Source organism: Podarcis liolepis, assembly GCF_965112155.1.
Source record: "Podarcis liolepis genome assembly, chromosome: 8".
NCBI lineage: Eukaryota > Metazoa > Chordata > Lepidosauria > Squamata > Lacertidae > Podarcis > Podarcis liolepis.
This window is the reverse complement of record NC_139560.1, coordinates 79154715-79171271: the sequence shown is the minus strand read 5'-3', so window position 1 is coordinate 79171271 and position 16557 is coordinate 79154715. Positions and strand designations below refer to the sequence as shown.

Genomic DNA, 16557 nt, shown 5'->3' with positions numbered 1-16557 from the left:
ATAATACTCTTTGCCAAATTCTCCACTCTAGCTTATGCTCAGAGGACAAGAGTTCAAAGGCAGGTTTGAGAGACCTAGGCTCTCTCCCTCAAGAAATTAAAGAGTGGCTCTGGTCATTCATTACCCTCCAGCCTTGGTTGCCCAGATCTGGTGAATAACTGAAAGCCATGAAGTCTATGGCAGTTGGGGGGGGGAATGCTACAAATAATTATTTCTTTGATTTCCTCTTTCTAGAGAAGGCCCATAGTGGAGGAAACATATTTGTCACCGTTGCTTCTTGAATAGTTAGACAAACACTCCCTCCACATCAATTAAGTGCTTCCCGAAACTTTAAAAAAATGCATTTTTTCAGATGACTTACCATGAGGGACCATTCCTTAACTTTCTGAAAAATCACTTGGCGGCCCTGTGGCATCCAAGCAACAAGCACCGTCACCGCCCGAATGGTAAGCCAGCAAACGTAGAGCCCACAAGCAGCTGTGTACAGTTCATGGATTTTGGCGGTCCCTGTCCAAAAGGACATCAGCCAACGGCCAGCGAATACTAAAACCAGAAACATTAATGAATATTTAAAAGAAACACACACTGCCAGACAGCCATAAAATGATATGGGCCCAGAGAACTCATAAGCAAAGTAGCTTCAGAGTTTACTCGCACTCAATTGCAGCCCCCAGTGGTGCATGACAACCGCTTTTGAACGGAGGGCAGTTTAAAAAGCAATTCGTAATATTGAATGGGAACCACTTGTTCAAAGAAAGTAAAGTAAAAAGTTACATTACGTTTTCACAAGCTGATTACATCCCAGCCACTAATTTGAATAGATCCAATTTTGTTTTAACCCCAATATTAAATTTATTAACCACCTTGCACAAAGAAAAACCAAGTCAACTAAAATCTGCAAAGCATTTGCCCCACTTTTCAGGAGCTAACAGAAGTCAGGTCAAAAACACCCCCTGCTGTAAGTTCACCCAAAGACAGTGATAACTGTTAAAACAAATAGTGCCTGAATTCATTTTTCTTTAGAAAATACATGTGGACGGTGGTTATTTGGTGCTTGCATCAGGAGATCTGGGTTCAAATTACTGATCAAGCTTATTTAAGGCACTGGGTGGTCAGGAAGCCCAATCTTACATATATTTACTTGGATGTTAAATCTGCCCATGTTAAATGGGACTTACTTCCAAGTAAATATACCTAGGACTGTAGCTTTAAATTAACTAGCTGGCCCAATAAAAATTCATATTCACATTATATGAAGTCAGCAAGTTGAAGCAATTTCTAAAAGCTTTAAGGCGTCAACATGGTATTTTAGTAAGCACATGTAAATGTAAATAGGAAAGATGCCAAAATGACCATTTACTTTCATTTTTACTGAAATAACACTGGTCTAGATATTGATTTATGAAAAAAGATCAGCATAGTCAAAGTCCACACAACAGAAGATACACTGTTTTCTGCATTACGTTTTCCTATTTTATTTTTCCATTCAAGCAATTTAAAATTAAATAAACAAGGACATGTTAATAAGCAGCAGCAACTTGCTACTGTGAAATACATACCTGGTAACGTTAGGCAGATAAGACTTGCTATCAGTAGTGTTATACACATGAAAATGATTAACAGAAATATCTGAAAAACACAAAAACGAAGTGGAAAAATTGTAAAATCTATTTACAAAGAAAAAAGCAATAAAAAGGACATTTGGAAGACACCTTAAAATTTAGCAATTTTATTCCAATTGTATGACAGCCTGCAGTCAAAAGTAGAAAATATATTCGTGAAATACCCTGTGTGCCTAGAAGTCACTGAAAGCATTTTGACAAAGCAACAGGCTCTGTGTCTGAATATAAGTAATTAACATTTCTGGTTCTCCTAATGCCCGGATCTTAAGCATTTATTTTTTTACTCGAAAACTACTGTATGTAGTCTTCAGAGAATCATGTTAGCTTTCTCTCCATGAGATACAGAATTTTAGACCTCCACATATACATTCAACCTGGAGAGGCGGACCTCAAGGCTAACTGAACATAAAGTGGCTTCCTCTGCAACTGGGTCTGACAGCCACACAGTGAAGGATCATACCAATACCTACAATTACACATTTTGTTTTCAGACTGCTTCCATAATATACTTCCTGAAATAAAAGTCACACATCCCTTTTATCGTTGTTCCTTTATGTGATGCCAATAAGCCCCAGAGTGCCGGAAAGCCATTCCTTTCTGTAAGAACTGAATGGGCAAACGAAGGGAACGAGATACTGAACACTCACAAAAATACTGCCTTTAGAATTACTTGTTCGAGATATTGAAAAGAAATGGAGAATTAATTAACTAGATGCCAGTGAACTAAATTACGTACAGTGGTACCTCGAGTTACGAACTTAATTCGTTCTGGAGGTCCGTTCTTAACCTGAAACTGTTCTTAACTAGAGGCGTGCTTTTGCTAATGGGGCTCTTGCTGCCGCACACGATTTCCGTTCTCGTCCTGGGGCAAAGTTCTCAACCTGAGGTAACACTTTCAGGCTAGTGGAGTTTGTAACCTGAAGCGTTTGTAAGCTAAGGCATTTGTAACTCGAGGTAGTAAAGGTAAAGGGACCCCTGACAATAGGTCCAGTCGTGACCGACTCTGGGGTTGCGCTGCTCATCTCGCTTTATTGGCCGAGGGAGCCGGCGTACAGTTTAGCATGACTAAACCGCTTCTGGCGAACCAGAGCAGCGCACAGAAACGCCGTTTACCTTCCCGCCGGAGCGGTACCTATTTATCTACTTGCACTTTGACGTGCCTTCGAACTGCTAGGTTGGCAGGAGCAGGGACTGAGCAACGGGAGCTCACCCCGTTGTGTGGATTCGAACCGCCGACCTTCTGATCAGCAAGTCCTAGGCTCTGTGGTTTAACCCACAGCGCCACCCACGTCCTCCTAACTCGAGGTACCACTGTATTAAAGCAGGGTTGGCTAACCTGCCCCACCATCTGATGTTGCTAGACTACAACTCCCATCATGCCTAACTACCGACCATGTGAGGTCGGACTGATGGCTGTTGAGTCCAACATCTAGAGTAGAGCTTTCCAAACGTTTCATGCTTGTGACACACTTTTGAGATGTGCATCATTTTGTGACACAGTAATTCAGTTTTACTTGCCAACCGGCGTTTAAACTAACCCCTTTCCAGCCCCGGAAGCATTTGCAAGCTACACCTACACACTGCACCCGACACACTAACACGTCATGACACACAGTTTGGAAAGCTCTGATCTAGAGGGCCACAGGTTAGCCATCCCTGCTTTAAATGGACAGTTAGAACAACTCACCCTGAGTGGAAATTTTAAAGGCCGACGGTAAGGTTGAAAGCCAACAGGTCCTCCTTGTTGTAATATGGCTTGGTGGGCTGCATGAAGACCTTCTCCCACAACTGGAATGGCATTATTATTGCGAGCAGGTTGGTTATTAGGCTGTTGGTTTGCATTGTTTTCATTCTCTTCCTGGTCTCCAAGTAAGTAAGAATGCAGATCCCTGAAAAAACATTTTTTTAAAAAAATTGTGAACCATCTTGGCTACCATAAATGTTCCTATTAGTGTTTAATGAATGTATAGGTATGATGATTAAAAGCACGATAATACAGTGGTATCTCTACTTACGTGCCCCTCTTGTTATGTATCCTTCGGGATACGCACGCAGCAAACCCGGAAGTATATTTCCGGGTTTCGCCGCACGCACGTGTGCAGTGGCAGTCTATCAAGCCATGCAAGTGCGCAGAATAGGCACCTCCGGTTGCTGAAACCTTGGGATCCAACCAGAGCTCCGTAACAGATCCCATCCGCAACCGGAGGTACCACTGTAATGACACAGAATAGCTGTCAAAGGTCACTGAAAACTGTTGTGCTTTCACTGGTTTTAACATGCTACATGGTTCTAGAACCAAACGCCTCATTATTAACTGATTGGAACATCAAAAGAAGAACAACAGCCCTAAATGCAGATCTGGAATGAAGATGACCACACACCCTACATGAAATAGGATTCAAATAAGCAATGTGAGTGACATCTCTAATTCCAAGCATTACAGGGCAGGATAACTAGTGTATTGCCCTAATTATTAGTATTTTAAGCATTTTTAAATTCTTCTCCTACCAAAAAGGCGCCTAGAGCGGCTAGCACATCAGTAAAAAACAAGAGAGTTCCTGCTCTCAGGCTTACAATATAAAAGGTAAAAAATACAGAAACAAAAGGTAAAAGCGATGGGGAGGACAGAAGGAAAACAAACTCAAGCACCAGTTTTTTAAGGTACAGTGGACCCTCTGGATACGAACTTAATTCGTTCCAGGGATCCATGCGCACCCGAAAAATCCATATCCAGAAGCGCCGTTTCTGCGCATGCGCAAGCAGCAAAACCTGGAAAAATACTTCCGGGTTTGCCACTTTCGCAACCCAAAGTTTACGCTACTTGAGAGTAACGTAACCCAAGGGTCTACCGTACAGTTCTTACAGCAGGGAGGGAAACTGTTGTGGTAGCCTGATGGAATAGCCATTGATAGATGGTGAAAGAAGGAGTAAGAGAGCCAAAGATGAAATAGTCCTGTTCTTCCTTGGCTTCAGCCCGATGGAATGAAGTCTTGAAATAATTAGTAGTGGTAGTACTTCATTAATGTTTGGGCCATAGGCCATTCGCATAAAATAATTAAGATTCAGCAAATCTTAGGATCAGATGATCGTTTTCCCTCTCATCTGTATGTGTGCATGCTAAGTTTCTTCAGGAGTTGGTTAGCTTTCACACCAAGCTCTGACATCAAACATCCTATGAACATAAATTACTAGTCATTCCTACCCTCACAGATTGTAGAAACCAGCTAAAAGCCTCATTTTATCATATAGCAGAATTTTGATATATATTTATATAAAAAATTACATTGCTTCCCCCTTCCCTGCCTGAGAAAAATAGGTCCCTCAAGGTGTCATGAAGTTCCGTGGAAGTGAGATTTATAATTGACACTACTGAGCACCCCCAAAAATGGTCTTCCGAAGAGCAAGACACCTAGAAGAGCTTAGCCTCTTATACCTGGGGTGATCACATTGGAAGCTGCGCCCAGGCTAACTGAGGCATTTTACCTATAATGCCTCAGTTAGCCTGGGGGCAGCTTCCAATGTGATCACCCCAGGTATAAGAGGCTAAGCTCTTCTAGGTGTCTTGCTCTTCGGAGAACACAAAAACAAAATTATGATGGTTTTTAATTAACAAAACTATTTCCCCTCTTGCATAACCATCAAACAGATAAATAGTAGTAAAGCTGCACAACAATTTCCATTGGTAGACTTATACAGACTAGCTTTTTAAAATATAGGTCATTACAAATCTCTGAATTTTTGCTATAAACACTTATTCTGCAGTATCTAAACATTCCATTTTTATTGTCTAGTCAACAAAAAACATTGAAGACATGTGGGTTATTTGTGCTTTATGGGTTCTTTACACTTACAGTAAGTACCCGGCAGTAACAGTCCATGCTCGTACAAGACCCTTCAACCACTGCCTTGTGTGTCCTTGTTCAAGCAGAGCTGGAAGCACCACCTGAAGCAAAAGTAGTTCTAGGGAAAGTTCACTCACAGGAGCATCACTGGGAAACAAATAAAGCAGGGATGTCATGAACAAATACCCATTACATACATATAAAACTGGTACTTTGTAAGGCATTAAACAACCTGCAGCCTAGGGCCACTGTTTGTTTATAGCCTACCTTTCCCTCGAGTTGGTCCCCAACCCCATTTTGTGCAGCCCCAGCAACCCCCAAAGTTGCCCCATTCTTCCATCCCGTTAGAGTTCCTTTCTTCCTGTTTGTTTCCTCATTTCCCCCCCCCCCCCCGTCTTTTCCCTTTACTAGTTTCAGGAAAATGGTAAAGGACAGTATTTTATTTGAATAAAAATAAATTGATGGTTTCCCCTGGTTTTATTACTTGGAGGGAAAGGTGGTGGGGTAGCGCACTAACGTCAGAAAGGCATTACTTGCTTTCCAAAACAGTAGCTATTGTATTTTTAAAATCATCTGCATACTTATTGAGAGTAACCCCATCAAACCGAGGAGGCTTTACTTCTGAGTAGAACTGGAAATTCTAATTTGACGTGGCCATAGCGAAAACTGAAGCAAGGTGGTTTTTATTCCATATTAGTTAATCCAAAGCACTTTGGTGGCTCCACCACCATCTGAATGCATGCCCTCAACAGAAAAAAGGTCGTTCACCTGTTTTATAGCAAGGATTCTTGCCTGGTTTGAAAGCAATACTAAACTATGGTTTGCTGTTATGTGCAGAAGCTTTGTGCTCTCCATATTCTCTTCTACCACCACTGATCTGGCCACTAGGAGATCAGAAGCTATCATCTGTTTTCATCTGTTTCATCATTATGTCCAAATTCAAAACTATGGTTAATCCTAATGGTAATTTAGAAAACAAGCTAGGATTGTAAACTACGGCCTGTTTAGTTCAAGTACAGTTAAGACTAATAACAGTTTGTCCTGATTCAGACATAACAAACAGTGGTTATGTCCATGCCAGAGGAGTGGAAATAAAGCTCGCAAACCTACGAACCATTCATGTAATGAAAAACCAAGGTTTAGCATTATGTCTGAACAAGATCCTTGTATAGTTGGTATACTGAAACAAAGTTTACTGAACAAACACAGCCAATGGTTTGTTTAAAATATGCACATATGCATTTGCAGAACACACTATGGAAGACAGAAAATATTCCAAAAATAAATTACCTGTAGAGCATTACATTATATGGAAGAAAATGAGGCAGCAGATATTTAATAATTCGTATAGGAAGCCAAAGCATGAGCAAGACGATCGACCCGAAGACAATCTGCAACAAGGAAAATACTCTGTGTTACAGCCTTAAAGTCTATTTATGCACTAGCAAAATTCATGGACTAGACAATCATGAACACGTTATGGGGTTGTGCACTTCCTCCTCTGCTCTGTGCATTTTCTGTTCCTATCTGCTGCTAATCATAATTTGCCATGACCCTGAAATCAGAAGAATCTGGTCAGCACTGAACTTAACAGTAAGACTCAGCAACCATTTTTAAGCTATGATTTCCAATTCTTGTTGTGAACAAGTGATAACTAGCCATAGGCCACATTTGCACATCGTGCTAGGCCAAACCATAGCAGAGTGAATGTGCTGGTTCCTGAGGAGCAGATCAAAACTGGATTGTTCCTCCGTGAGGTTTTTAGGTAACAGTTAAGCAAAGGTTTGGCTTAGTGTGTTGTCCAAACCTGGCATGACGGTTAAGGCCTTTCCTCATTATCCAAAACCTGTAACCATAGAACAAATCTTGGCCACAGATGGTGCTAGGAAGGAGAGACCTTAACCACAATCCCTTGGCTTAACTGTTGCCCCAAGATGACCTAAAAAGCCTAAGCAGGAGCAAAGCAAGTATGAGCTCCTGTCTGAGAGCCAGCACAGAAACACATTCACAGTAAGCCATACTCTAGCTTAGTATGTCTTAATTTCTGGATGCCATGGTAAACCATGGTTAGCACAAGACATGGAAGCTAGGAGAAGAGGGAGCATACTAGTTAACTGATTGTTTCTAGTCTTGCAAACTATGGTTTTGATAACTCTCTGCATCAAAAAACCTGTTTTGTTTCTTCTTCTTTTCTTTTCAGTTTGCACAAGTTGTTCACACATCTAAGCAACATAATCTATGAATCAATAAATTAGAGCTGCATTGCAACAACCTGAAAGTACATTTTGGAATTTTCCGGCTCACAAGTTACATTATGGGCCTGCTACTAATATGAGATGTCAAAGAGAAAAAGAACCAGCTAAATATAATGTCTGCATTGACACTTGGATAATTTACTTGTAGATGTGGGTTATCAAAGGGAAAAACCTACCGTATTTACATCAAAATCTGGATACACAATTATTGGAAAATGAATCAGGAATGTTTACTATTTAGGCTGGGTTGTCACTTCTGCCTGGGATATGTACGCGCTAAATTTTAGACAATCTACAAAACTGAAGCCACTGGATTTATTTCTGACTCTTCTCCCAGCATCAATTTTTGGGGCAGCAAGCTGAAAAGGATTGGATATTTTGCCCCAAGAGCAAAAATGTCTTGTGGCATGTCTGCTTAGAATATAGTATCTTGTTGTAACAAAACATCATTCTGTGCAACTGTATGCTTGCTAGTAATCTAAGTGATCTGAAGATTAGACATTTTCCACACAAGAAGCCACACATACTTGCTTTTAAGTAACATTTACATTATTTTCCTGTAATATGATCTACTTTTCCTTGGCACTGCTGAACAGTCTAAGCTGGTTCTTGCTGAATCATCATACTTCTGTAACTTATTTCAGCAGTAAGTTACACAGAAGAAAACTATGATACCAGAAAATATTTATAGAAAGGAAAAGAGACTTCTGGCCCCCATGGGTTGTATTCAACTAACTTTAACTCAGAATAGATTAATTGAAATTCGTTACCAAGATTTAGGCCTATTTCAATGTGTCTGCTCTATGTAAACATGAACTGAATACAACCCAATATCTTTACATGCGGTTAGTTACTTTGTTTGCTAATAAACAGAGAAACAAACATTTAAATTCTAAATAGAAACTGAACAGAAAAACATTAGTTGCTATAAAAATATCAACTTTTTGAAGAGAAACTGGAAACATGACTTTACCACTGATAAAATAAACCTCCTGAGATGTCTATAAATAGGCAGGTGAATCATTTCTTGAACTGGATTAAAGTCTGGATCATTTAAGTTCCTCAAAAACCAGAGGACGCCAGGTCTCAGTACCTGAAAAGAGAATATTAACACTTGAAAGAAAAATAAGTATAAGTAGGTTGATATTTGAAGGATTACAAGTTTTGACATTCCCCCCCCCCCCAATAAATTACTGTATTTTTCACACCATAGGATGCACCGGACAATAGGACGCACCTTGTTTTAGAGGGGGGAGAACAAGAAAAAAAAATTCTCCCCCTCTCTGCCCAGCATCCCTTCTGCGAAGCGGCAGGAGGCTCTGCGCAGAGAGGGGGAGGATTTCCCCCCTCTTGTTTTCCCGCTCTAAAACAAGGTGCCGTTTAAGGTGCGTTCAGGTGGCTACCTTGGAAGCCTGGAGAGCAAAAAGGGTCGGTGCGCACCGACCCCTCTCGCTTTCCAGGCTTCAGCTTCCTTTCGACCTGCTCTTTGGGGCTGGCGGGGGGAAGCCCACCACCAGCCCCAAAGAGCAGGTCAGGGAGCAGCGGAGAGGCTGCTGCCATAGTCGCGCGTCACCTCTCCAGCTGGGAGAGGGTCAAGGGGCTATGGGTTCTTAGGGGGTTTAGCCCCACACACGCTCTCCCAGCTGGAGAGCTGGCGTGCGGCTATAGAGGCTCCTGCCATAGCTGCGTGTCACCTCTCCAGCCGGGAGAGGGTCGGGAGCTATGGCGTCTTCGCTCCATAGGACGCACACACATTTCCCCTTCATTTTTGAAGGGGAAAAAGTGCGTCCTATAGAGCGAAAAATACGGTAACATTATAGAGACCTTAAAGATTCCTTATTTTATGTTCAATATGGTCTGCAGGTTAACCAAAACGCTACCTACCTCCTCTCAAACTGGTTTAAAACAACTGAGCCAGTTGTTACCTGAGGAGGTAACAGCTGAGTTATGTCCAAGAGAATTACACGGCTGAATTGTGTCGAACATGGCTCTCATACCCCCTATGTTCATGTCAATCCCCCTCCCTTCCATGGCTTACTAGGCCCATTCCCGTCCTTCAACCAATGGCACATGGACCACAAGGTGCAGAGGTTCTATGCATGGGGGGGGGGGAACCTTGAGGGTTCCCAGTTCTCACATTCAGTTCTGAGAAGCAGTGTCTGCATGAAATACCCCCTACCCCTTCAGCTATACGATGCATGTTCTTACACAGCCGGCCATGGCTCAGCAAGAGATGGTACCCTGCAGTTCCCCACCCAGCAGCCAACTCTGCTGCCTGCCCTTACAAGCAATTTGTGCAATTTTCGCTCACACATAGAATCTTCAAGCAGCAGCCGTTGAACTGCTCTTGTTCCACTGCAGAATAGCAAGCATATGCAAGACAGGCCCTCTTTATTAAGCCAGGACAAGTTGTAGGGCAACACCTGGTCCCGCCCTACCAATTATTTCCTGTCAGCAAAGGCTGGTGAACAGAGGTGAACACAAAAATAGAAATGCGGATGACATTAGCCGTTCCAGAGCCACATTCTTTCAACATATGGTTTTAGAAAATCACACTTCAGTCAAACCATACCTCTCTCAGCAAGAGAATGAAGGAAGCAAAGTAGAAGACATACACCATTCCCACTAGCCAGTGTAGGAACATTGTAGTGCCAGGGGCTGACTGAAAGCTCAATTCTCTGTCCTTCAAAGTAGCATCAAACATTTCCTATGAAAAAGTTAAAACAGGGAAGTAATTCTTTTTAGCTCTCAGCAACTAGTAAAATTGTGTCATCTTTTATTTGTACATAACAGCGAAGTTCTAAATATATATTTGTAAGCAGCATTTAGCAAAGGTGAAAAAAATAATGCAGCCCTCGCACAATAGATCTTAACAGACAGCAGTATATTCTATAAGATTTTCCATAGCTTATATATGTCAGTTTTCAGCACATAACTGTAGCCTTTTAAAATGAATCACCTTTGGTATAAAATCACTAAGAGAGCCATTGGAGATGGAGGGTTCGTAGTCTTTGGAGATGGTCAACCACATTTGCAGCAAAACTAGCTAACGATTAAGGTGCAGCAACCTTATGGAGATGGAGGGGGAGATGGGAGAATCTGTGACAGGGCTACTGCCACTTCCTATGTCTTGCAGGCTCAATGAGGCCAGGCCAGGAGATGGGGATGGATTCCCCGCTGTCATATTCCATTTTCTTCCACCCCTCCTCCTCTGCCAAACTGAATGCAATGGGAGGGGATCAACTACCTCGATTCCAGCGTCCTTCCTGGGAAACATAGGATTGTCCCTTTAATCTCATAATAGTCATAATAACCTGTTTGAACTATGCCTGGAGAACAAGGAGGCTTAGGATCCTGTGGACCCACCACCTCCCTTTACACAGCTGGTTTTTGCCTCCATCACTAGCAGGACAGCAGTGGACCCTTTAACCCCTGCATTAGGTGTCATCCTGTGGATGCCCTCTTTTCTCCACCAGCAGAACAGCACTTCCGCTGCAAACTATTAAGATAAGTTCTTAATACAGTGGTGCCCCACAAGACGAATGCCTCGCAAGACGGAAAACTCGCTAGACGAAAGAGTTTTCCGTTTTGGAGGTGCTTCACAAAACGAATTTCCTATGGGCTTGCTTCGCAAGATGACAATGTCTTGCAAGTTCCTGCTGGTTTTTTCCCCCTCCCCCCCTTTTCTAAGCCGCTAATCCGTCAAAGGGCTTGCTTCACAAGACGAAAAAACCGCTAGACGAAGAGAATCACAGAACGGATTCTCTTGCGAGGCACCACTGTAGTCATAACTTCTTTTTGCATTACTGGTCCTACTTAACAGACACAACCTACATAAGCAACCCTCCTCCTGACTGCCCCTTAGAATGCAGTGATAAATGTCTGTCTCCTAATAAATGCTAATCTTACCAGAGAGCATATGTCCAGCCACCAGCCACAGATGAGGGGGAAAACACCAATCTCTACCACCACTAACAATGACACCTGCAGAGGGGAAAGACAGGGGTTTTTTATTTGGACCAACTACTGAATATTGATTTGTTTTATTAAATAGACCTGCTTTTTAAGGCTAGAATACCTTGACAACTATATAGCACACTCCAAGCAAGCGACGTGATCTCTGAAATTTTACAAGTGCTGCCAAGCCCTGTATAAATATGGTCAAGGAAAGTGAAATACTGATTTGTGAAACAGAGGGCAGAAGAAGTTCATAGGAATGAGTACTGAGCAACTAGAAGCCTGGAAATAGGAAACTGGTTGAAGGGGAAAGTATTCACTTAAATAGAGATTTAAGCAATGTTTAAAAACCGTAAGATATTCCTCACAAACACATACGGTCACTGTGGACCCAACACTTGGTACCCCTTAACTACAGTTGGGAGATCTGAAATGGACCACAGGAACACACACTTCCTTTGCCCAGACCTTCCTCTCTCTGCAGCAAATGTCCCGCTCTTAATTCTTACATCAACCCCAACATTGTTAATGATAAAAGTTTTCAAGAGTTCCTTCTTAACTAAAACTTGGAATCAGGTTTTGAAGTGAGTACGAAAGCCTTCTTAAGAAGGAACCCTGGTAAGCTTGACAGTGGTTAACATTGCTACTGATGTAAGAAATCAGGGCAAGAATAGAAGGAATTGGTGCCTCAACAGGAATGAGGTTGCTCCAATTCTACAGCATGATCCTAATATCTTACTTGCAATTATGAGTTTCCCAATGGTGCGCCCACACTGCTCCCATAAAGAGATAAAGACCATAAAATCATTGTTTCTTAGGCAAAGGTCGTGATTCACCTACTCAGCTCCATCAGCAGAGGCCCTGAATGAGGACTTCCACTTATGCAATGGGGCTTTCTTCCCTCTCCTCCCCACGTACCTGAGACTGTCTCTGGGGGTTGGGGGAACCCAAAGAATAGCACACGTGGGATTGCACCATCTAGCAAGATGAAATGCTTGTGGAGACAAAATGTTCATCATAGTGCAACACTGAATTCCACCCTGTGTACTTAACAATGACCATCCATAGATCAAACACTGAAAACATGTGCCGTCAGTACTTATGAAAGGATACATGACAAACTATTAGTGATACTGCCAGCAGTACATAGCCAACTATTGTTGTGATTAGGCCTTCAAAGTGAGATGCTTGAACCTAAAGAAAACAAAAACATGTTTAGACTGTGAACTCCTTGGAGTAAAAATCTGTCATTTTTGCTTTCAAAGGTTTGTAAAGCACCAAGTACAGTGGTGCCTTGCAAGACGAAATTAATTCATTCCACAAGTTTTTTCGTCTAGCAAATTTTTCGTCTTGAGAAGCATGGTGTTGGAAAAGTTTTGGAAAAGCTTCAAAAATCGCTAAAAACCTCAAAAAAGGCTACCACACCGCGTTCTATGAGTTGCTCCTCGAAGTCAAGTCGCAACTGTATTAACGGTGTTAAGAAAAAGGAAACAAACTTGCAAAAAACGCAATACGTTTTCGTCTTGCGAAGCAAACCCATAGGGAAATTTGTCTTGCGAAGCAGCTGCAAAACCGCAAAACCCTTTCGTCTAGCGAGTTTTTCGTCTTGCGGGGCACCACTGTACACCGATAGGGTAGAATAAAATATTTCAATACCACTTGTGACTACCAAAATGTGTTGATATTTTCAAGTTATCATTATTTTATACTTCCAACCTCATCATCCCCAGCCAGCTACCATGGATCAATCAAAAATTTTAACTGTTATCTATGAAGGAGTCACATATTACCAACATAACAAGATCACTGTTAATGGGGAGCAGGAAATATTACTGTGAACGAGATAGAATCAGAAGTCTCAGAAATAAAGCTTGGTTTAAAATACAGGTTCACACATGAAGAAGGATTTAATATTCCATATACAGTTCCACAAATTTTGGCCTGGTTTACTGGCTAAGCCATACTTTGTGGTTGCCACCAATTCTTCCTCTTTCCCAAGTCCTATAGTATATGCAGAGAACTTGAGTAAGAGAGGCTTTGGGTTGGACTTTTGCAAAAGGTGGAAGCACCTTGCTGTGGTTGCCTTCTGTATAAGTCTCATTGGGAGGGAAATAAACTACTCCCTTCCTGCTGAGCTTTTGTGGGCAATGACAGCAGCAGCAGCAAAACCCTGCTGCTGCTTTCTGCAAAAGTCATGTTGTGGGACAAACTGTGTAGTTTGTCTCCCGCATGTTGAGTTTTAAATAAATGATTAAATAAATAAATAATATACTTACATATTCTTCAAAGCCTAGCCCAACAATAGAGAAGTGACCAATATGATAGGGACAAAACGCTAGAAGGGAGAAGGGAGGAAAAAAACCTAATGGAGTTTACTCTTTTCAATAATTCTCTAATGTGTGGCTTAAAATAATTTTTAATGAGCTATCAAAAGGCTAGAAATCTTTGTGTGTTATCCGTTCAGCCAGCTACACAAAAGCTACACAAAAAGTTTTCCATCATTTTACCCCTAGGGCCCACAAGATGGCAGAGGTCCCCACCGGTCACAAAATGATGGCAGACTGACATAAACAGGAGGCCATTACTGAAATCATCTTCTACTGTTATCTAATCCATCTATAAAACACTACAAAAGCACTCCATGCTTCACTTGTTCAGCTAAGGGATACCTCTGGCAAGTAAAAAAAAAAACAATTCTAAGATGTTAGGGCTGTGATGTCAAATTGATACTGTCAATTTGTTTACTGTCATTTACACAGACTTACACATGTTAAAACAAAAGAAATTTGAAGTATTTCAAGTGCTTTTTTAATGTACAGATTCTTTCACAGGCAACCAAACTTTTAGTTTGATTACTGGAAACATAGCACATTGGGATACGCATGCAAAGAAAATCAGAATTTTGTCTCTTGAGAATATTACAGAACTGTTGCTTAAAACTAATCCAGCTCTACTCTAATTTGGGCCCATATGCACAGCAATTATCCTGAAAGAACTGTAAATGCAGTCACTTACCAAAGACAAGTATGAACAGTGTGTTTAATGACACCACCCAGAATACATGTTCCTAAGAGAGAAAGAGGGGAACATTTCAGAAATGGCAATATCAAAGCATTTGAGAAGTAACTTAAATTTCTTATCTTGTGTTCTCATCAATCACCCCATTTTTCCACTAATTTGTAGGTAATGAAATGTTAAAGCTTTTCTCATATAAAAATTAGTAATATCAGTTTTCCTCCTAACAGGACAAAGGATATTGCAGGTTCAAATTTTCACAGAGACACAATATAAAGCACATTTTTTTCAAAAGTGCCTAGTATAATCACACAGGAATAAAGGTGCTATTACTTCTTCTGATTCAGTAATAAAATGAACTGAAAGTATCTGATATAGTAAGAAAATAAACCGAAGATTATAGATCAAGAAGACAAACAGATGATGCGAGACACAATCCAACTACAGAGTTTTAGTGCAATAAAGCTTCACTTACTAAAAAAACTAGGGATCCATCAAGTCCAAGCATCTAGAAGTAAGAGATGATTTTGCTGTCAGTAACCAGAATCATCTACATTCACGCAAGATTCAGCAGTCTCTGAAGCATCAAGGACCTGTTATCCCCCATCATTTTTTACAATACGTGGGAGAGGTTGCAGAGAACCACAAAGTCCCCTAGGCTCTCCTTCACTTTTTCACATTTTTGGAAAGAGGATTTAGTGAAGAGCAGGTTGGCATGGTGTGTTTAGCCCTGCCCTTATGCCATTCCTCACTACATGGCTATCTAACCAGTTCATCCAACTGGGACAATTAGGCAGCAGCTTTTCAAACTTGACAATGTCAGGCTGGATCTGCTGCCAGGCAATACTGTGGCAAAGAACAGATAAGAAGAATGAGTCAAACTCATATAAGAATAAGCTTTAAGATCCACCAGTCAGATGTTACATGAACCTGCACACACCTGCCAAACAGCTGGTGCTTAGGGGATTCCCTAAATATATAACTAGCTTAAAACTGTGGAGCAAGTTCAAAGAATTTAGCACATATAGGAAATGTGTTACTTTTATGTTCTCTGCAGTGCAACAGAATAAAATGTTAAGTGGTAGGTATAACAGCTCACACAAATGAGGGTGTGTGTGTGTGGGTGTGTGTGTGTGTGTGTGTGTGTGTGTGAAAGCTCACGTGAGTTTCTAGATGTCCGACAGAAATCATTCATGACTGCCGGCTTTGAAATCTCTCTCACAACAACCTTGACAATATTTTTTCTATATTCTCCAAGGACTGCCATGTGCCTTAAGAAACTGTATTAAGCAGTGATACACAGGAACTAGGAACACAGTTGCCTAGTTACGCAAGAAAAATGAATTTTACTCTGACAAAGCATGCCATGCCACCTCTGAAACCTCTTTTTCTTTTTCTTTTGTAACTTCAAGAGGTAACTGGGATCAGAGAAGCAGCATGGGGGAAGGGGACACTCAATTTTGTCATTGCTCACCACTTCCCAATTCCCAATTTGTCTTCACAAGCAGCTTTTTCACACTATATATTTCTCCTCTCAAACATACCCATTTCAATCACATCCACCCCACAGAACGCTTTCCTTGTTAAAAAGGAGCCGTCATCCTATCATTCAACAACCATGGTTTCCTGCTATGAGGAAAGGCCACGGTAGTGGATGCTGGTTCAGATATATCTGTCCAAGGTCAAAGTACGGAAAAGCATCCTAAACTGGTACCAAAATTATGGACAGTATTAAAGCCATACCATGTCTGAATGACTCAAAGCAAACAGCATTTCCAAAATATATAGTCCTTACTCACTCTCTCCCATGTAAGCTCTTCTGCTGCTCGATCCCATTCCAAAGCATTCCAGTTCATATCATCTAAA

The 16557-nt window shown here is 41.3% G+C and overlaps 1 protein-coding gene across 1 annotated transcript in view; it reads right to left on the bottom strand.

The window, feature by feature from the left end:
- Positions 1 to 16557, bottom strand: part of MARCHF6 (membrane associated ring-CH-type finger 6) — a 43586-nt gene that overhangs the window by 9455 nt on the left and 17574 nt on the right. Inside the window, exons 8-21 of the mRNA XM_083519157.1 lie at positions 16491 to 16552; positions 15167 to 15199; positions 14692 to 14743; positions 13953 to 14011; positions 12790 to 12870; positions 11798 to 11866; positions 11629 to 11703; positions 10292 to 10426; positions 8693 to 8812; positions 6755 to 6855; positions 5474 to 5611; positions 3310 to 3511; positions 1560 to 1629; positions 362 to 543 (exon numbers count right to left, since the gene is read on the bottom strand). Coding sequence (XP_083375283.1) covers positions 362 to 543; positions 1560 to 1629; positions 3310 to 3511; positions 5474 to 5611; positions 6755 to 6855; positions 8693 to 8812; positions 10292 to 10426; positions 11629 to 11703; positions 11798 to 11866; positions 12790 to 12870; positions 13953 to 14011; positions 14692 to 14743; positions 15167 to 15199; positions 16491 to 16552 — 1379 coding nt within the window. The remainder of the gene's footprint in view (positions 1 to 361; positions 544 to 1559; positions 1630 to 3309; positions 3512 to 5473; positions 5612 to 6754; positions 6856 to 8692; positions 8813 to 10291; positions 10427 to 11628; positions 11704 to 11797; positions 11867 to 12789; positions 12871 to 13952; positions 14012 to 14691; positions 14744 to 15166; positions 15200 to 16490; positions 16553 to 16557) is intronic.